A 21,420-nucleotide genomic window follows, 5' to 3' on the forward strand; every position below is an offset into this window, starting at 1 on the left:
GGAGCAACAGCAGTATCTGTTGTCCCTCCCCCCTCACCCCAGGGACACGGACACGCAGGGGAAGCTGAGACCCGTGTGTCCAAGGGGATGGGACGGCAACGCAAAACACCTGACCCCAGCACCCTGGGTCAGGGAGCGGCAGGGTCATTTGCTCTCCCATGCTCCCAGGTTGAGGCACCTGCAGGGGCAGCTCCTGTCCCCCAACAACCAGGGTCAGTGAGCAACAGCAGTATATGTTGTCGTCCCCCCGCATCCCCAGGGACACAGACACACAGGGGCAGCTGATGCCTGTGTGTCCAAGGGGAAGGGATGGCAATGCAAAACACCTCGACCCAGCTCCCAGGTTGAGGGACCTGCAGGGCCAGTAATTGACCCAACATCAGTGGGTGATGGCATGGTGCAGGCTACTTGTATTCCAGCCCCATAATGTCCTGAGTGGTCCCAGCCACACAGGGTCTGCACCACCTTCCAAGAGGCACAGGCATGCAGACAGGGAAAGGCTCAATCCCAAAGCACGGGAAAGGAGACCGCCACGTCGAGGAAGAGGAGCTTCAATGATCATGAACTCAAGATCCTCGTGGACTACGTCCGCGGCCACCACGTGACGAGTGCACGGGGTCAGAGACCATACATATGCCTGCTCAGCGTATGGTCCACTGGCAGCGAGTCACGGATGGCATCAACGCCTTGGGGAATGAGAGATGCACCGCTCGTGAGGTCATGAAACGGTGGAATGACCTCCACCGTCGAACCAAAAAAAAGCTCGGTGCCAACCTTGCTTCTAGTATGGTGACTGGAGGTGGGTCACCACAGGAGGAGGAGCTCACTCCACATGAAGAGGCCATGAGCGAGTTGATTCATGTGGATCAGGTCCAACGTGTGGGAGGCCTGCCAGGTTACGAGGAAACGTCCGGTGAGTGATGAAGCGTGCACATCCAGAATATGTGTATATAGATTGAATGAATTGGTATGATTGTGTGGCTCTTCTGCCTGCATTTGTATGACTGCCATGGGTGAACCATGTCACGGTCTCCTGAGTCATGCTTAGTGTACTGCAGAGTGCATACAACACATGTGCTGCACATCGGTTGAACATGGCTTTGGGACAGTAGTCATCCACAACCGTCAGATACTAATACACATTTCCAGTATGCCAACACAACGTGGCATCTGGCTATGTAGATCAGTGATGTTAGTGACTCAGCTATGGCAGTCAAGTGCTTGTGTCTGAAGCACGTGATATTCATCATGCACTGCATGTAGTAGAAGTTCCATCCACACATGTCCAGAGGTGACTTGTTACACATACCTTCCATGCACACTGTCAGCGGGCGGGACATTGTGCCATTTGTGACCTAGCATTTTACTACACCGTGCAAATCCCTGCTGCTGCTATGGCACTGAGCCCCTTGTAAGAAATCAGTCTGGGGTCATCCATGTTGACTTGCCACACTGGACACTCCCCCCATCCACCGGCCCCTCCTTGGGTGCATGGCCCTGTCCCTCTTGTGTGTCACTGTCCCCTCTTCCTATCTCCCAGCACATGTCCTCACTCTCTCCACATAATACACCTGGGACACCACACATGTCTGTTGGCAATGTCTGCAGTGCTTACATGGTCAGGGACATGGGATGTGGTGGCAAGTCTGCAGACGCCATTATTTCAGGGATTTCTGTACATAGTGTATGAATGCAAATTATGAAATGTAAATATGTTGCAGGACAGAATGTGATGACAATGCATGCAATGGATGCAATTAACATGATTCTTCATGCCTTTGTGTCCATGTGCAGGTGATGAGCCACCAGATTCAGGGGACAAGGTAGAGGAGGACCGGGAGGCTGAGCCCCAACAGAGCACCAATGGAGGACGTGTTGTGGCAGCCCATGAGAATCCACTGGTGCTACAGTCCATCCGGGGCACTACTCATTATGAATCCACCTCCAATGATACCAGTGGCTCTGGTGGTGAGCAGGACGTCCATTCCCCTATGCTGTCGAAGGGTAGTGCATCAAGTGATGGTGCTGATGTAGCCCGTGCCTCTGCAGGGGGTAGCGCCCCCTCACAGAGCCAGTCAGTGATGCCACGTCAGTCTGTGGTGGCTACTGCTGCAAGGCCATGCTCTACTCTTTTGGCTTCCGGTCCTGGGACGGATGACCAAGGGAGGGATGCAGTCCTGCAGCCACAGACAGTGGCTTCACATCAAAGGCCATGCTCCCTTGGGTCCGGCAGGTGTGGGGCACGCACACGTGGTGGACCTGTCGTGGCTGGGGAGACGGTGTGGGAGCAGTCAATGTTGCGTATTGCACAGCAACAGGGTGCTTCGTATGAGATGTTGGCTCAGGGCATGGATAGGGTGGCCAGTTTCATTTTCTCCAGACAAACACAGGTAGAGCACCAGCTGCAGGCATTGTGGTCCACATGCCGCTCACACAGGCTGCGCATGGAGGCCAGCAACAGGAGCCGACGGGCCGACTTGAGGTCTCTGGAAGCATCCCTGCTTGCAGAGGGTCGGGCCCACAGGGCAGCCCTGAGGCGAGAGTTACTGGCCCTCAGAGCTTCAATGGACGTGCAAGAGGCAGCCTGCAGTACAAAGTGCCAACAGCAAATGGAACTGTTGACTCATACCATCTCGGAGAATCTATGTGCATCCCGTGAGGTGTTGCATGCGGACCTCCGAGGCTTCATGTTCCAGGTGCATTCATCTGGGTCCCGCCTGGCCGCTGCCATGGAGGACCAGGCCAGGGCCATACGTGGTGAACCTCCCTTACCACTACCACCTTCCCATTTTACACAGGAAGGTGGTGACAGCACCGACCGCCCTCCCAATCCATGATAGCTGTGCGGTCCATGTACCCATGGAGGGAATTGTTTTTTCAACTTTTACACATGTGGGTGTGGCTCCTGCCCCTCCCCCCTCCTGCGTGATACCTCCCCCTGGTCCAAGATGGGCATTTTCTTTCTTTTTTTACCACCCCCTGACAAGATGCTGGCATGTCATCTTTTATTTTGCCCTTTCCTGGTTGAGGTCTTTGTTATTATTTGCATTGATTGCCTTTGAGGTGGGCCATTAACTCCTCAGGGACTATACATGTGCAGTGGTGTACATGCAGGCGCGCCTAGTGAACTCACCTAGCATGTTTTCATGAGGGTGCACCTGGTGGCATGTGCAGGTAATCATGGCTTTGTTTTGCCATGGGAAGTATGTGCTGTGTCAATTGTATTTGCATTTCTATTTATTGTGTTTTATATAGCGCCTTTGTCCAAAGCGCTTTACATAGGACATTCAAGAGTATAATGAATCAGAATGCAAGCTTCAAAACAGTAACATTCGAACTGTGTTCATAAATAGTAACAATCAATTAGCGTTCATAAGAGTAAGTGAATCAGTGTTCATAAGCAGATTAAATAAATTAGAGGACTGTAGCAGGGTTTTTTTAGAGAGGAACGGGACAGAGGATAGGAAGTAATGGAGCGAAGAGACAGGGGAAGCATGTTCCAGTGAAGAGGGGCTGGGAGCTGGAACGAGCGAAAAACGAGATTGGGCACAAGGGGGATGTGGGACATTGGGCCTCATTACGAGTTTGGAGGTAGCCATGCCCTTATTAAGGGCATGGCTACCTCCAAACTCGGGTCCGGCACTGGGTCCCGCGAAAGGGGAATAACCGGGCTATTGCGACCTTTGCAAGCCCGGTAATTTCCCTTGCGCAGGACCCTGTGCCGGTACATCCCCATTCCCATTTGAGCCCCCATAGGGCTCAATGGGAATGGGAAGGATGGTAGCAGCGGTACCGTTCATAATGGTACCGTTGCTACCATCCTGTTCTGCTCGCGGGTGCCGCTCTGCACACCTGGTCTGACCAGGCATGCAGAGCGGCCCCCGCGAGCAGAACTCGTAATGTGGCAGCATGGCAACAGCGGCACCGGTAGCACTACCGGCGCCGTTCTTGCCTTACCGCCACAGTTATAATGAGGCCCCTTAAGTCTAAAAAGATTAGTAGAGAGGAGGGAGCGAGATGGAGAGTAAAAAGAAAGGAGAGATGCAAGGTAGTCAGGAGCAAGGCCATAGAGACATTTAAACACAAGACATAGAAAGTTGTATTGAAGTTGAGAATAGAAGGGCAACCAGCCAAGAGACGCCAGGGAAGGAGAAATTGGGTCATGGTAGGAGAGAAGACATTGTGAGCGAACTGAAGAATGATAGATTTAAGAGGAGCAAGGCGTGAGTGGGGAAGACCAAAGAACAGAACAATAGAATAGTCGGGAGAAGACTAGTGAGGATATTTGTAGGGTGGAAAGTGAGAAAAGGGCGGACTTGGCACATTTTGTAGAGGTGAAATCGACAGGCGTAGGATTTAAGGGAGATGTGGTGGGCAAAGGAGAGATTAGAATCAAAGTAAATGCCAAGATTGTGGGGGGTGGGAGAGATTGAGAGACATGAGGGAGGAAAAGAGATGGAAGAGGGAGGAGATTGATAGATGAGTGTTAGCAGGAAACAATAGGACCTCAGTTTTTTTGGCATTGAGAGTGAGAAAGTGAGAGGTCATCCAAGACTTAATGGCGGTGAGGCAGGATGAGAGAGTCTGATGAATGTCCGAGGAGAAGGCCGAGAAGGATAGAAAGAGCTGGGTGTCGTCAGCGTAGAAGTGGTGTGACACTCCAAAGGATGAGATAATGGGGGCAAGAAAAAAAGTATATAAGGAAAATATAAGGGGACCAAGGACTGAACCTTGTGGAACACCATGGACCAGAGGAACGTGAGGAGAAGTGTTGCCGCCCCAAGAGAAAGCAAAGGTACGGTTGGATAGGTAAGATGAAAACCATGATGGAACGGACCTGCGCAGACCAAGGGAGGAGAGAGAGTCCAGGAGCAAAGAATGATCTACAGTGTCAAAGGCAGTGGACAGATCAAGTAAAATAAGAATAGATTAGTGTTTGGAGTAGCGAGCAATGAGAAGAGAATTAAGTACATAGGTAAGGGCTGTTTCAGTTGTGTGTTTTAATATGTTCGTCCAATAATCCGTGATGTGGCGCTGACTGATGTCCCGGCTGAGGCATCCTGCACCATTCGAAGTCCACACTCCTCATGCCCTCCACCAGACAATGTTGTTCCTTACATATTAGAAAACACGCTTACTGGTGAAGGTCATGTGGGATTGTCAACATTCAAACAGTTATTTGGTAAGCATTTGCACTGTCTTGCATGTTGTGCATGCTTCATTGTTGGTCATCTTTGCTGCATGTGTCGGTTCTCTTATATGTCCTTTGCATGCTCACATGGCGTTGTGGTTAGTTGATAGGAGTTCATGTGACTGTGTAAGATAACTATGTGGATGCCTCAATGGGCGCACAGACTGTGCTGTGCAGCTTGTCATTGTACATCGGTAAACCAGGCCATGGACTCCTTGATCTGTCATTTGCTTGTTATTCACTCTGTGCCACTCTCTCTCTGGTGTGGTACGCTGTACATATCAATGGCCATTCACCCTGTGTTGATCCTGCACTCTGTGTTGGATGCATACTTTCTTTCTGGTGTCAACTGTGATCATGTATGTTCATGTATTTTGTGCTGTTACTCTGCATTTCATTCCATGTAGGTAGAGTGTCTCCCGATGGGGTGCATCGTATGCAAGACAGGTGAGTTCCACGGATAGGTGAGTGCATGGCATTTGCAGATACTTCAGTGGTGTTTGCATGGGAACGGGGCACTGTGTACGTGCCCCTCACACCACTTGCCCCGCGGGATGGTTGTGTGTATGCCCCACACCCACCCTGGTCACCTGTGATGTTGTGTATGCCCACCCCACCCCCCGGTCACATGTGGTGTTGTGTGTACCCCCCACCATTCCCCCTTGGCCACATGTGATGTTGTGTGTGCCACCCACCCCCCTGGTCCCATGTGATGTTGTGTATGCCCCTCACCCCCCCTGGCTGCATGTGGTGTTGTGTATGCCCCCCACCGGTCACATGTGATGTGTGTGCCCGGTCCCCCCACCCCTCCCGGTCGCATGTGATGTTGTGTATGTCCCTCAGCCCCCTGGTCACATGTGATGTGTGTGCCCCCCCACTTTGCATTTCATTCCATGTAGGTAGAGCGTCCCCAGATGGGGTGCATTGTATGCAAGACAGGTGAGGTCCACAGACAGGTGAGTGCATGGCATTTGCTGACACTTCGGTGGTGTTTGCATGGGAACAGAGCACTGTGTGTTTGCCCCTCACACCACTTGCCCCCATGATGGCTGTGTGTATGCCACACACCCACCCTGGTTGCCTGTGTTGTTGTGTATGCCCCCACCCCCCCCTGGTCACATGTGATGTTGTGTATGTCCCCCACAAACCACCTGATTGCATGTGATATTGAGTATGCCCCCCAGCTCCTTGGTCACATGTGATGTGTGTGCCCCCCCACTTTGCATTTCATTCCATGTAGGTAGAGCGTCCCCAGATGGGATGCATCATATGCAAGGCAGGTGAGTTCCACGGACAGGTGAGTGCATGGCATTTGCTGACACTTCAGTGGTGTTTGCATGGGAACGGGGCACTGTGTGTTTGCCCCTCACACCACTTGCCCCCATGATGGCTGTGTGTATGCCCCACCACCACCCCCCACCCTGGTCGCCTGTGTTGTTGTGTATGCCCCCAACCGCCCCTGGTCACATGTGATGTTGTGTATGCCCCCCACCTCCCTCCTGGTCACATGTGATGTTGTGTGTGCCCCCCAGCCCCCTGGTCCCATGTGTGTTGCATGTGATGTTGTGTAGGCCCCCCAGACCCCCCGGTCACATGTGATGTTGTGTGTGTGCCCCCCGGTCGCATGTGATGTTGTGAGAGTCCCTCCCCCCCCACCCCCCAGTCACATGAGATGTTGTGTATGCCACCCTGGTCACATGTGATGTGTGTACCCCCCACCCCTCCACCCCCTTGCCGCATGTGATGTTATGTACCCCACCCCCCCCCGGTCACATTTGATGTTGTGTGTGCCCCCCAAATCCCCTCCTGGTCACCTGTGAGGTTGTGTGTGCCCCCCCTCCCACTGGTCGCATGTGATGTGTGCCCCACACCCCTCCCCCCCGCTGTCGTTGTCCTCCTCTCCCCCCTCCCCTGCTCGCCACGGCCGCATAACATGACGCTCTGCATTTTTATGCTGCTGCCACCCTGCAACATGGAGCTAGGCAACATGTATGTTTTGACAAGCACTTATGTAACTAAGTAAGCCTTCTCTAAGAGCGCTGCGATGGCCAAGGCCGGTTGTGCGCTTTATGAATCCAAATGATTTTTTTTTTTTATTATGGGACGGTTTATGTGACACACAGGATGTATAGTTGGGCATGGTGGTAGTGGCATAGTCCCTCATCTATGTGTTTCTTTTGGAAACTCAAATTGAAATTAGTTTTAGTTCTAAGGGATGCACACAATGTAGCACTTCCAAGGACACATTCTCAGGGTGGTTTTGGCCCTTTGTCATCATTGAATGGCACTTGGAATGTGCCAGGGCTGTGTGCACTCCACAGGGGTTGGATTTTAGGTGAAAAATGTGGCCACAAGCTGGGTACGGGCAGCCTCGCCATGTGCCCTTTGACCTGCCATGCACAATCGGCGTGCATGTGGTTGTGGGTGTGGGGGCACCACCATGTCCACTGGTTGCCAGGCTGTGTTGCAGGACAGATGCTGCCACAATGATCCTGCAAACTATTGGTGGTGCATATAGCAACTCACCACCAGAGTGGTCAAGGGAGCTGAAACGTGACTTGAGCACTCCGAATGTGCGCTCTACTATGCCCCGAGTTGCAATATGGGCGGTGTTGTATCTTACCTGGGGTGGTGTGGCAGGGTTCCATATTGGCGTCATCATGTAGGTGTTCAGAGGGTAGGCACTGTCCCCTGTAGAGGCGAAGATGTTTGTCATTGGTGTGTATTTGTTTGTGTGTGACAAGCATGCATGTGCAGGGGCATTTGTACTCACCAATGAGTGTGTTGCCATGCCTCCCACCTTCCAGGGCCTGGTGAAGGGGTGACCTTCTGAATATGAAACTATCATGGGTGCACCCTGGATAGTTCGCATATACAGAAGTAATGATACTCTTGACATCACATACAACCTGCAGGTTGATGGAATGCCAGTGCTTGCCATTGCAATAGATGTGCTCAGGCGCCCTAGGTGGATGTAGAGCCACATGGGTGTAATCGATGGCACCAAGCACTCTAGGGAAGTGCGCCACCCGATAAAAATCCTGGACCACGGCCTGCCTTTCTACAGGTGTTCTAGGCATGTAGATGTGCCTGCGGACTGAGTGGCGTGCAGTTATTATTGCCAGCACCTTGCGTAGGCAAAGTGACTGTGTGGGCTTTGAAATGCCCCCAACTATGGCAGTTGTCTGCTGAAATGACTCAGTGGCCAAAAAATGCAGAACATTGAGCACCTTTTCCAAGGGGCTCAGTGCTTGGGAGCACAGGGTGGTTGATGTAAGGTCATCCTCCCACTCCCTGATCAGGTCTAATATGATATGAGGTGGAAACCTATACCTGCCATAGACCTGGTCATCAGGCATCCCAAAAAGGCTGGTCCTAGGTAGGAAAATCCAGGCCCTGGCCATCTTCCTCCTCCTGCTGTGTCCCATGATCACTGCTGCAACAAAGGGTACATTCATCGTATCTATATACATGCGTTTGTTGATTTTGTTGCCTTTTTTATGCATTTGTCTTTGTTGCTGTTGACATATCCGCCAGCTATCGCGTGGCGTATGTGTTTCAGGATTTGCATGTTTTTTACAGTGCGCCGGCGAGCCCTGTTCAATTCCATGAATATGGGTTTTTAGCGTGCGTATGGGCGTTGCGAGGATTTTACTTTGGTACATCCCTCGTTACGCCCATATTTTCGCCTGTTTTTCCCCATTCCATGTTTTCCACCCCCTTTTTAGGTGACTTTGGTATGAGTCTCACGCAAGGCGTTTGTGGTGTTGCAGTGACGTGTTGGAACAGCGCAGATTCCTCGAAAGTCCATGGTAAGCCCCGCGCATTGTGTTCCACGAATACATAAACTGGCCCATATTTTCCGCGCAAATCATTCCATGAATTAGGGCCAGTTACTAAGTGTTAACTTTCTTTAATGAATGTCTGCTGCATCCATCCCATCCACTGTGTTCATGGCAAGCAGTGCAACTCGAGCAAGAAGTAACACCTAATCAAAAAAATAATCTGATTTGCAAAACTGGCCACAGGGTGGCTTGTAAAACTGGCCCCAGGCAATCGGGGGCCGAACACCCGTTAGGGCAGTCCACCCCTGCATACAATTGATATATTTTGGGGCTATTTTTGACAACAATCCTTTATTGAGAGTTTACATTGTAAAAATCTTATATGGTGCTGATCGACTGTTAAGATGCAGGTCGTAGGCCTGAGATTCTATGACCCATCGCATTGGAGGGTGAGACTGAGACATCTGTCTGGGGTCAACTTCACCTGATCTTAGAAGACAGCACTGGTAATACCCAGATAACACTCAGGAGACCGTAAAACCTGTGTGTGAGTCGCACAGAAGAGTTGTCTGCTCCAGATTTGCTGTTTAGCCTAGTACGGATCAAGAAACCGCGTGCTGTATTCACTACATCTGTTCCAGTGATATGGATTGCTGATGCCATTTGCAAATTCTTGGCCCTCGCTCGGTAAACACGCATGTATATGGGCTTGCCTGTTCGGTGTTGGAGCCACTGAACACAAGGTGACCCGGATTACGGGCGCCTGTGTCTTTCATAAAGCTGTGATTGACGACGATCTTCTGAGTTATGACAAAGTGTGTCCATTGCTAACAGTAGGAATGATCCATCTGTGTACATTTAGCTTACTCTGGCGTGCATACGTGCCCCTGCACACCCGTGTTTGCTGCTTTAATTGAATCTAATGTGCGCGTGGTTACGCTTGTTTGTTTTCGAGTGAGCATACTGTTCGTGGTCAGTGTTGTTGGGGGCTGCTCCGGTCCACCGGGCAGCCCCATACTCGGGTCGGGTGGCACCCGACAGGGCACCCGTAGGTGCGGCGGTCACGCCGACTAGATCGGGGGTGGGGGTTCATCCCACCCGCTCCGGGACACCGGAGCTCCGCACATGGCCGGCTGGCAACAGGCTCACCCCGGCCCCGGCTCTGGGGGCACCCAGGCCGGGGTCGCCACCCTGGCCCGACTCACAGGGCCAAGGAGACACACAGGGACGGTGTTGCCCGGCAGGGGCACCGTCCGGACGGCGTTGCCCGGCAGGGGCACCGTCCTGGAGTTGGGCCCCGTCCTTGGGCCCAGCGCACGTGGTGGGGCGCCACCATGGCACCAACACAAGAACACACACCCACCACGGAGTCTTGTTGGTCTCAACTGACGAGCCCGGAAACGGCTCGTTCTTTTTATTAGCTTGGTCACGTGGTCCCCCACGTGACCAAGACGAACACACTGGACGATACCATGTCCCCTTACAGGGGTGACATGCAACAAGTGTGTACAAAAGCACCTCTGTCGTGTCCTTGTTTATGATTTCATGGATTTATACTCAAATGGGACGCACCAATACAGATGCATTTGAATTTGAATATATGCACTTCTAAGACACAATTCGATGGTACACTGGGGGGCCGAGTCCGCATTATTTTTACTGTGGAGGCTCGGCCCCCTTAGGCTAGGAGCGGGAAGAGGGGGCGGGGCAGTGTCCAATTAAAGCGTGAGCCTGGTTTAGTGTTAATCCAGCAGAGCACCATGCAGGACTGCAATTATTTATCACCGAGTTTGCTTTCTGTACAATTGACTATCAAAGGCTTAATCCCGTACTGCCATCATTTGGCTGGTTGATACCTGCATTCAAGAAAAACTGTGGCAAAATAAAGATAATAATACGCCGTTCAAACTGTCCATTCGATTTCCATGATGGTTGATTGGTTCACAGGTTTAAATGATTTGTTCTGTTAAACTGACAAAGGCAGCTTGTTATAATGCATGATTAGATAAAATCTGCAAATAAATACTAAATGCAGGGTGATCACACAGGCTGCTCAACAGATTTTATTTAAGTGTTTTTTAAATTAAAGTAACAAGTGAGTTTACAGAGATCTCCAGTTGTCCTTGTCAGGTGTTAGTTGTTCAGCTAGTCGTGGCTATGAAGCGCACATGATTTTTCATTGCACTATTTGCAGTTCTACATCTATAAAGGGAAAATAGCACTACACGCTTATTGCAGGCATTCAAAATGACAGAGTTAAATCAAGGACTTGCAGAGCATCACTTGCCGGCTCTGTGTATCTTATCATAATAAGGGTAAATGATCAAGGAGGGGTAGTTGAGAACAGTGCAATGTGTGACATTATGGGGTTTATTAGATTTCAGCATTCTGCTCAGCAGTTACCACCAAGAAGATTGCTGTAGTGTGACAGAAGAGAAGAAGCATGTTATACTTCCAATCAAGTGCATTCACTGTTTACTAAAAGGGTTTAGCATGGCCTTGCTGTCACCCCCCTCTATGTTGCATACCTCATATGCTAACTGGTCACCCCACACTTATTCTTAGGACCTGTGCCCTGGTGTTATTTGTGAATAAATGTCTACTCCCACCCACCCTACCCCCACTCCCTCTACCAACATCTGGCTTGCAGAGGTACTGGTGGTTGGCCCCTCTCACGCTCCACATCCTCGTCTGTCTTCTCCTGCTCTACTCTGGTCTTCTGCTTTCCAACCCTCTGAACTCTGTTCTTGCCCTCTACCAGTGTCGGAGGTAAAGAACTTAAGTTTTAAGTTTTCGTCATCTTTATCTGCCTCAGCCTAGGTGAGCCCCATCTGTAAGAATGGCTTCTTCCAAATGAGTGTTCTTCGTAAAAGTCCTACCTTTTCTCCCTGCTCAGCTTCGTCCTCTTGTGGTGGCCTCTCTCATTCTGAGCCAGTTGGACTATTGTAATTCTCTATTTCTTGCTCAACCGCTTAACCTTTTCCACTGCTTGAAGCTGCTTCAGAATTTGGCAGCCAACATCTCTACGGATGCTCCTTATGGTTCCCATATTCCGCCAGTTATTCTCTCACTTCACTGGTTTCCAGTTCAACAAAGTGTGTGGTTCAAATCCCTCTGCATCATCCATCGGGTCTTCTATGGCCAAGGGGCGAAGTACTTGCAGGAAACATTTCGTCCTTACCTGCTGACACGATCACTCTGCTCTCAAGACGCATTCCCCCTTTATGTACCTCGCTACAGTTGGCAAAGGGTGGGCAGCCGCTCCTTTGTCAATTGCGGCATCTAAATTATGGAATGTTATTCCACTTACTGTTCGACCCACCAAAGACCATTTGGCCTTTTGTCTTTCTCTAAAAACCTCATCTCTTTTAGGCTGTCGTCTTCTTCTTCTGCTGTATCCTTCAGCGCCAAGATGCCTCCAGCGTATGGGCGCGTTCTAAAAATGCGTAACCTAACCATACCACCTCTCTCTTTACCTCCACCATAGACACTACCTCCTCTCTTACCCCCTCTCCCGTCTCATACTTCCTCGCACACTCTCACTTTATATCTTACCCTCTGACCTTTTCTCATTTAGATTTTCTCTTGCTCATCATCAATGGCACACTCTTATCATTGGCTTCCTCCCTTGCTCTACTTCCCAATCATTCTCTTGCACACCTGTACGTACCCCTTATCACAATCTCCCTTGAAACTTTGCACTCTCCTCCTTGCACCCTGGTGCCTATAAATGCAAAATGCACAGAACCACAGTAAACGCCAAAACTATTGGCATTGCAAATGCAGTGCTGTTACAGCACTACGGTAAAAGATTTAATTCATTTTATTTTTTTGTCCTATATTGAATAAGCTTAGAAGAAAGTTCCTTCTTACTATTTTTAGGTTGTATAATGTTAGAACATTAATTGAGGCCAAGACATTGGCGTTTTCGCTGCCCTGTAAGATCGTGGCCCATTTCATTTCTAGTTTGGTTGAAAATATTTTTCATGAGAAAATCTAATGTTTTTAACGTTGTATTTTAGTGGATGTTTTGTATGTTGTAGTTATTTATGTCATTCTGTACTTTTGTGAAATTATAATTTCGAATTAAAGTTTGATTGATTGATTCAATGATTGACAAGAACCCTTTGAGATGGGCAAGCAGGTCTGATTCACATTCATTATAAGAATTCAGATTGTGACTATGAGGTATGTGCATGACAATGGACCTGGCCTGGTTTGTAATCGGAATATATATATATATATATATATATATATATATATATATATATATATATATATATATATATATATATATATATATATATATATATATATTATGTAATCATTATGTGCTATAGCTCCAAAGGAATTTTTCACCTACAGTTAAAATGAAAAAAAAAGTAAATGAATGAAGATCACATCATATAACTTGAAATTGAATATCACAATATGCACATATAACTCTCCTTCATAACATTCAGCTAAAAATCCCTAGAATCCCTAGTATAAAAATTCTATTAAACATTTAGGGCCTAATTCACAGAAGCTTGTTGTAATGGCAAACCCCCATTGGAAAATGCTCTGTGAATTAGGCCCTAGATCTCGTTATAATTGTAGTCCAAACTCTGTACAGAGCGATATGCAGGAAACGTTTCTACTATTTAAACATGGTTGCCAAAACTCACTACTACAGATTGTTTCAATGTTATGCTCACATTTTGCAAGATTGTTCGTATATAATGGGCCCATTTTACTGCAAGATGTCAACACATGCTCGGCAGTTTCTAATACCTACGTGAACAGCATATGCTCAAATTCTAGCATCCCAAGCAATTTGCAATTGCGAGCCAGTTGTTAGCGTGGGCAATTGATTTAGCCTCAATAACATAATGAATCTTCTAACCACCTGCGAGGGGCATATAATGAGATATCTTTGAGGCCCTAATAAGTATATTACAAGGGACCATAGGAGGAGTGTCATTTTAGTGTATCAAGATGTTCGTAGTTTATTCGTCAATCCCACTAGTCCAGTTTAAGACGACAATAATCGTCCTCCCAATTCGGTGTCCGTTCGTTTTTTCAAATAGCTTTAGGACAACAGTACAAAAAGCAGCCATCTTACCGTCAGACAGACTTCTTAGCACTAATCCAACATGTTCAACAAAGGGTACTTAGGATATTTTACAGCTGTAATGAATAAAGTCCCATGTTTATTTAATGCAAAGCCCCCAAGAGATCTCGGCCCCAATTCTAACGTGATAATCTCAATAGGGCCAGCCTGCAAGGATTCAATATACAGTGCCAAAATGTCCCTTCAATTACATTTAACCATGGCTGTTCTTCTAGAACCCGGGCCTCAAGCCCATAAGGAATGGCTGGACAGAAGCACTGCTTATATGGATCGATCATACCTTGCAAGCTATATACAGCCGTCGCATTTGAATTTTTTTTTTATCAGTGCTGTAAGTATTTTTGCCATACAGGATTTGTCAGCTATTAAGTTTTCATGTGTTTTCTTAAGACCCACTTGAATTCCAAAGTACTTTTACTCGTGGACCAATTCAATCGAGCCCCCGTGCATAGTTATCAGGGTCTTTCTACTATTCTTATGACCAAAGCACATACATTTAGTTTTCTCCACATTAAGTGTCAAGTTGTTCTCCTTCAAATACAGACACAATTAATTTGCAGATCTGCGTTGGCCAACATAGGTATGGTCTGCGATCACAATGTCATCGGCTTAAGATATCCACTTAATGTGGGTGTCACTGATCTAAGAAAACAATGTTGTACCTTATGTAGCCTCGAAGGTAGATCCGCCATTTAGAGGTTGAAGAAAGGACCAGCACACACACCCCTGTTTGGCACCTCTGTTGGTCAATATGGGGTCCGTGCGGTACCGCCACTACTCAGCCTCACCTGGACATGGCTGTACTTGTGTAGCTGATGCAAAACCTGTAGCAACTAACTTAGAATTCCATAATGAATCAATTTCTGCCACAGCCTATCCCTGTCCACAAAGTCAAAGGCTACTTTCAGATCAGCGAATAATAAATACAAAGGAGGGGCCCCCTTGCATCTAGCTGATCCTATCAATGAGTCCAGCAGCATAATGTTATGGACAGTTGCAGAGCCCACCCGAAAGCCACCCGCCTCCAGAATAGGGGTTCAATAAAGTTAATAGCTTTATACTTTAAGGAAGATTTTCCCAGTCTAGAGACTTGCCATCAGATGACATTTTTTGGTTTCAAGCCCTTATCGGGGGCCTTACTTAAGATTTTAGAACCCCTTCTATGTTTGACGTAGATGTTAATTTCCCTAAAATATCCCCTATTCAAATGTGTGACGTAATCCTTTTCTCACGCCTTTCTCTTTCTAGGTCTGTTCTTCTGCAAGGCCTAAAAATAGTACATTGTTTCAGTTACCGGCTTAGTTTTATGCCAGAGACCAATGGTGTCCCATACTATAGTATTTATATTACTGATGCTAGCTAGAATTGTATGACTGTTTATTAGTCTGTTAGTGTGTGTGTGGGTGTGTGTTTGGGTGTAGCAGTATGTGTTAGTCTGCTTAAAGATGGATAAGAAATATTTGTATTTTGATGTTATACATAACACCTTTGTGCAATTCAGATATGACCGAACTGCTGTTGAATTATGCTCCTGCTACATATCAATCATGAACATAGGCTGTGCCAAATTGTGCCCGTTGTAGTTGATGGCTCTTATACAAATTAATGATGTGCTATTAAACTGTCCCTATGTAGCCAAGCCACATTGCCTTGCTCTTTTCTAATTATGTTCTGTAGACTGCTCAGTTATACCCAAATTGCATCTGCATTATGGCACTGTGTGCAGCTGATTTATGCCTCTTGATCTTCTCAATTATTGTCCCCCTGTGTAGATTAATTATTTCCTATGAGCAATGGCTCTGCTTAAATATACGTACTGTGTTGCACAAGTGTTGCCCCATGGCGCAGGCCAAAACTGATGATGATATTAGTGCTCCTCTCCCTATTCTACCAGAACAAATAGGCACCTGATGCTGCTCAATGTTGAAACATGCAGGATAACATCCGTCATCTTGCATTATTAGCTCTGTCTCATACAAAAGAAATTCTGCATGGTGAATATAACTTCAGGGGTGAAGGCAGCAGTGTCAGTGGACTGCTTCCTGCACCAATAAGGCCATCCACTGCACGACTCTCAGTAGATGGCGTGCTCCACGTACTGCCACTGGGCAGAATATTCAATTTTTTATTGGCAGTTGCAAACCAGTAATGCATTAAATTGTGAATTGTTAGGAAAGGAGGAATGCTTATGTCCTGCTCCCCTTCTTCTTGTGACGTGAAAGAGGCCACATTGTGTGCAGTGCAATCTGCAATACTGATTGCAGATTGTAAGATTTCTTTATATGTTGCAAATCTTTCTTTTAATTGACAAATTCAGCATATTTCCTAACACAAACCAATTATCTCATACAGCCCACTATCTGCACCTTGTGTAATGCCCAGATAGTGCACTGTGCATAGGGTAGGCTTTGTTAATATAATTCTGTGCACATTTTGTGCAAAGTCACAGGTGCAGAAGCGTGTAGCTACAATGTACTCCTCTTTTCAAGGAGAGGACGGGTTATATGCGTCAACACTTTGAGGCATGTTATTATTTTCTGCACTGACTTTATATTGAACAAACTACAGTGTCCGTTTGTTTCATGTATGGCAGATGTATTTTATATTGTTTGTAGTCAAATATTATTAAACGTCTGTTTATCCTACTTACCTTCTCAGATCCATTTTGATGGCTGGAGTCACGTCTATGATTTTTGGATTGATGCAGATCATCCGGACCTGCACCCAGTGGACTGGTGCTTAAAAACGGGGCACCCGTTGCAACCACCATTCCGTAAGTGAATGTTTCAAATTAGCTGCCTATGCCAGTATGCACCTCACTTTGCATGAGCACAACCTCTCCCTTTGCCACACAAATATGTTGTCACTGACTAAAACGACATACCTTTGCCAATTCAATTCAGTGTGTCCTCACCAAGCCTGCATTCCACACATCTGTGCAGAGTACTTACGATGCTTAGGGTTTCATCTGGAACTGTTAGTTTCATCCATTAGGAGTACCTGCATTAATAATCTAATATTTCTGTGGGCAAGCAGGAATCCTTGCAGTAACAAAAGTGGTGCATTTTCACCAATGTTTGCTGGTGGAGGATAAACATTTCACAGTTCTTGTTTATTTTTATTATTTTTCTTTTATTTGCCATTATCAAATCAATGATTTTGCAAAAAAGAAAAGTTCTTAAGAATACAGTCCCTACGTTTTTCAGTGTTTTCAGAGTTTTGTTTCTTTTGGTTTCTGGTGTTGGAACTTAGTTCAGGTTCCTTGGTTAACCAGGGCCTGGTCGCTCGTCACGATTGGCTGCAAAGCACATTCCTCTAAAGCTGCCCTTAGAACTTTTGCCGTTGCTATTGACCATGATGTCCTAGATCCACTCAGGAGGCGGTTCCACCAGACTTCTTCTTCATGCAAGATACTAGACTCAATTAGGGGACGGAAGTACGCTGTTCTCCATTTTATCGTTTGGGAGCAATGCATCAAGAGGTGTTTTACTGATTCGGGTTCAGATTCGGTTTCACATAGGCGGCAGTGGTTCGTTTGAGACTGGCCCCTAATGGCCCGTATTTCGTTGGTCGGGAGTAAATTTAGACATGACCTCAGAAAGATGGATCTTAGGGCTTTGTCTGGGAACCTTTTAAGGACTTCAGTGGTTGAGTGCAGTTTTTTGGGCTGGAAGGTTAGATGAGAAAGAAGCTTGTTTTTTCCACAGATGTTAATGTCTCTATCCAGTCCGCTTGGTCCATTTTTCGTTTAACTTTTGTGGGGTTTCGAATCAATTCTTCTTCAGAGCATCCAATGTCATCCAGGTGGTTTCGCTGCTTATTCGCCCAGGCTGCGAGTGCCTTGCCCACCTCCTGCTGACATTTCAGTTTTGATTATGTTGTACAATGGAGGCAAGTCCTGCATTATTATTTTCCTGAACAAAGCCATTTCCCCTGCTTCGATGGCTGCTTTCAGGGAGAGTGTTCCCAGTTCTCTTCGAATGGGCGAAATAGATGTTGAGTTGGGAAGTTGAAGGACTTTGCGCCAGAAATAGGCCTCCAGTTTTGGCCATATTATCGTAGGGATCGATGGCATTGCTTCTCCGCCATACGTTAAGCTCGGAACTACTTTCCCTTTGTAGAATTTTATGGCTGGTAGAAGCGAAAAACGACCATATTTCCTGTCAATTATTTGGGCCTGAGTGGTGAGTTTTCAGACCTTGTCCCACAGATAGTTTTGCATCGATGTCTCTGCTTTAGAACTGTCCATCATCACGCCCAAGTATTTAAAGGTCTTTACCACTTCAATGGTCGAATTTTCAATATGCCACCTGAAGGTTTTAGAGCTCTTTTTTTTTAAGGTTGTCCAAAGGTCAGGATTTTTGTTTTCCTTTTGTTTATCTCTACGTTGTTTTTTGAGATGTATTTGGCCAGATTATCAAGTTGTCTTTGAAGGCCAATTTCAGTCGATCGAAGAATGATGTCGTCAGCATATAGTAGGCGGGCCACAGATGTCTCTCCTATTTTGGGAGGGAAGGACCTTATGCAGCCAGCGTCTTCTCTAAAGTCACCAAGAAACAAGATAAACAGGGCCGGGGCCAGCGGGCAACCCAGTTTTACCCCTCTGAACGTTGGGATTTCCTCAGACAGTATGCCTATTTGATTTAGATTGACTCTCATGGAGGTCGTGTTGTGAAAAGCCTTAATCGGGTCCATAGCAGAGCTCTATCTATTTGGTCAAATGCTTGTCTGAGGTCTATGAACGCCAGGTGTACTTTCCCAGATCCTGGCGTCAGTTTGTTTTTTTATGGCACTTAGTATCATGATATTGACTGTTGTTACTGAGTTTTTCATAAACCCTGCTTGGAAAGGGCTATGACATGGGGCTGATTTTGCCCAGGCTTGGAAGCTCCACAGGAGAAATGATCCATATAACTTGCCGATTGTGTCCAGAAGCGCAATAGGGCGATAATTGCCCGGGTCAGTTCTGTCCCCTTTTTTGTAGATTGGGGCAATCACAGCAGAGCACCAGGACTTCGGAATCGTTTTAGAGAGGCAGCATTTTTTGAACACCTGGCTGATGAAACTCACCCATTCTGTCGGATGGTTTTTTAGGTCTATATTAGTAATTCCGTCTGGGCCAGGAGCTCTAGAAGATTTGAGTCACCTGATGGCCGTCACAATGTCATCTTTGTTTGAGAAATCTTCCCAGATTGCTGGTTCAGGCTCTGCCTTAGTAGTGGGCCTAGTTAGCCTGGGGAGCTGGAATATCCTGGTGAAATGCAGCTTCCAGGCTTCTTCTGAGACGCTATTTGTCCCTATTGAGATAGATCCGCCACTGGAATTCCTAATAAGTTGTCAGAATGCCCCTGAGTTTTTATCTGCCAGCTTTCTCAGCATTTCTTCTGCGTCTTGTTGATAGGAGAGCTCGGTGAAATCTTAACCAGGATTTGTACAGTTTTTGTTCGTCCGAGTAGGCTTTCTTTGGACTGTCCGAATCAGCGTTTGCGGCCAATTTCCTCAGTTTTCTCAAATTACGTCTTTCCTTACCAGCTCCTTATCGTAAGTATGCAGTGGGTGTTGGTTTCCTTTCGGTTTTGACTTCTTAGCTGCGTAGTACGGGAGTAGTAAGGGTTGGTAGTCACTTAGATTTATTGCCCCTCTTTCTTTCCGTGGACAGTGTGTTGCATAATTTTTTGAGAGCTCTTTGATTCGTTCCGCCGTAAGTCTTGGGCGGTTTCCTTGGGCGTTAAGTTCGTTTTTTTCAGTCATTTGAAGTCTACGGCAGCCTTCAGTCAGCCAGACGATTTTCAAGATATTGTGGTCGCTTGCCTCAGCCCGTATGACCTCAAAAGATATGATCTGTCTCAGCATTGGTTCTGATACGAAGATGTAATCGATTGTCCCTACTTGTGAGCCTCTTTCCCATGTCTGAATATGGGAGGCCGGAGGTAGAGACTGCTTGATGTTGTAGAGATTTCTAGACTCCATGAGTGATTGCCATAGTTGGCCACGCGATTCTACCTGGCATGACGGGCGTGATGGATTACTTCTTGGAACTCCGTTCGGGCATTTGGCATTCAGGTCCCCGCTTAGTATTATGATTGGGCCATTTTGCTTGGTCATGATGCCGTCGATCTCGGTTTCAATGGTGGTTAGGAAGAGCTTTTCCGAGATAGCTTGAGGATTGCAATAAGTTGTAATTATGGTGATCAAAGAGGTCGTCATAGAAAGAGTCTGGGCGTCCAATCGCTCCCACTTTGCTAATACTGCTAGGTGCATTTGGGTGGCAGCAAGCCTTTTTTGGATTGTGAGGCCAGACCCAGATCGAACTGCCACTAGAAGACTGGCTGAGAGGCGGCCCAGGCGACCTTTAGTTGCTGGAGAAACTGCAACCGAGAAGCCGTCAATTGAAGGGGGACGTAGGAGCCACGTTCGAAAGAAGTCCTGCTTGGGTGTTTGAAACAGGTTTCGTGTGTTGGATTCTGTTTTCGACCTGTAATGAGTTTTTTTAGTTGGATTAAGGTCCCCCTGCTCTGAGTTGGTTGCTCGTTTGATGGTCTTTTTAGCTCTGTGACATAGTAGCCCCTTTTCAGAAAGTCTGCTTCGCCTTCCTTGGACCGTCTGCCTAAAGCGTTTGCTCTCACGTGGAGGTAGGCCTTTGCTTTTTGGTCTTTATGATAGGGTTCGACTAATATCAAGTCTTCCGTCGTCAGATCTTCGAAGTCTCTGATATATTTCAGAATTTTGAGAACCGTTCCCCTGTTAAGGTTTATAGGCTCTGAATTTTGCGGAATCTGTTCCAGCTTGAGAATGGTAGGCGGTGCTTGCCATCGTTGATTTGCTGTTTTTTGGGCAAGGGCTCTACCCCCGTGGGAGTAGTTTTCTTTCTGTTCGGAAGATTTCTTTAGTCTTTTGTGCAAAATTGAACTTTCTCTTCGCTCTTCATTGACTTTATTGGGTGATTTTGTTTCTGTATAATTTCTTTTTAATGTTGAGGGTTTCGATTCAGAAGGTCCATGCCCTCTAGGGCGTCTCAAATTGGGCCCTCGCGTGTCAGTCCTCTTGATGTCACTGTTATTCCTTTGTTTTTTTGATATTGGGGAAGCTGCACAATTAATGTTGGAGGTTGAGCTTTTGCACTTGTTTCCTCGTTTTGGTCTTGAGAGAAACTCGTTGGTGATGAATGAAGGGTGATGTTCATAGATGCTTCTTCGAAGGGATTGTGTCCTCCGATGTATTCCTTATCTTAGATATCTCCTTCCAGCTTTGCTGGCCTCGGAAAATTTTTCTCTAGAGGGCGCTGCGCGTCGACGTCCGCCGAGTCGATGTCCCTCGACAGCCGCCGTATC

At 47.1% G+C, this 21,420-nt stretch overlaps 1 protein-coding gene across 2 annotated transcripts in view; it reads left to right on the forward strand.

The window, feature by feature from the left end:
• L3MBTL1 (L3MBTL histone methyl-lysine binding protein 1) overlaps positions 1–21,420 on the forward strand; it is a 1,278,801-nt gene that overhangs the window by 864,478 nt on the left and 392,903 nt on the right. For both annotated transcript variants that reach the window (XM_069652331.1, XM_069652332.1), the window contains exon 16: positions 16,748–16,862. In XM_069652331.1, the coding sequence (XP_069508432.1) occupies positions 16,748–16,862 (115 nt within the window). The remainder of the gene's footprint in view (positions 1–16,747; positions 16,863–21,420) is intronic.

The sequence above is a fragment of the Ambystoma mexicanum genome, chromosome 3p (genome assembly GCF_040938575.1).
Source record: "Ambystoma mexicanum isolate Mex_15411 chromosome 3p, UKY_AmexF1_1, whole genome shotgun sequence".
Classification (NCBI taxonomy): Eukaryota; Metazoa; Chordata; class Amphibia; order Caudata; family Ambystomatidae; genus Ambystoma; species Ambystoma mexicanum.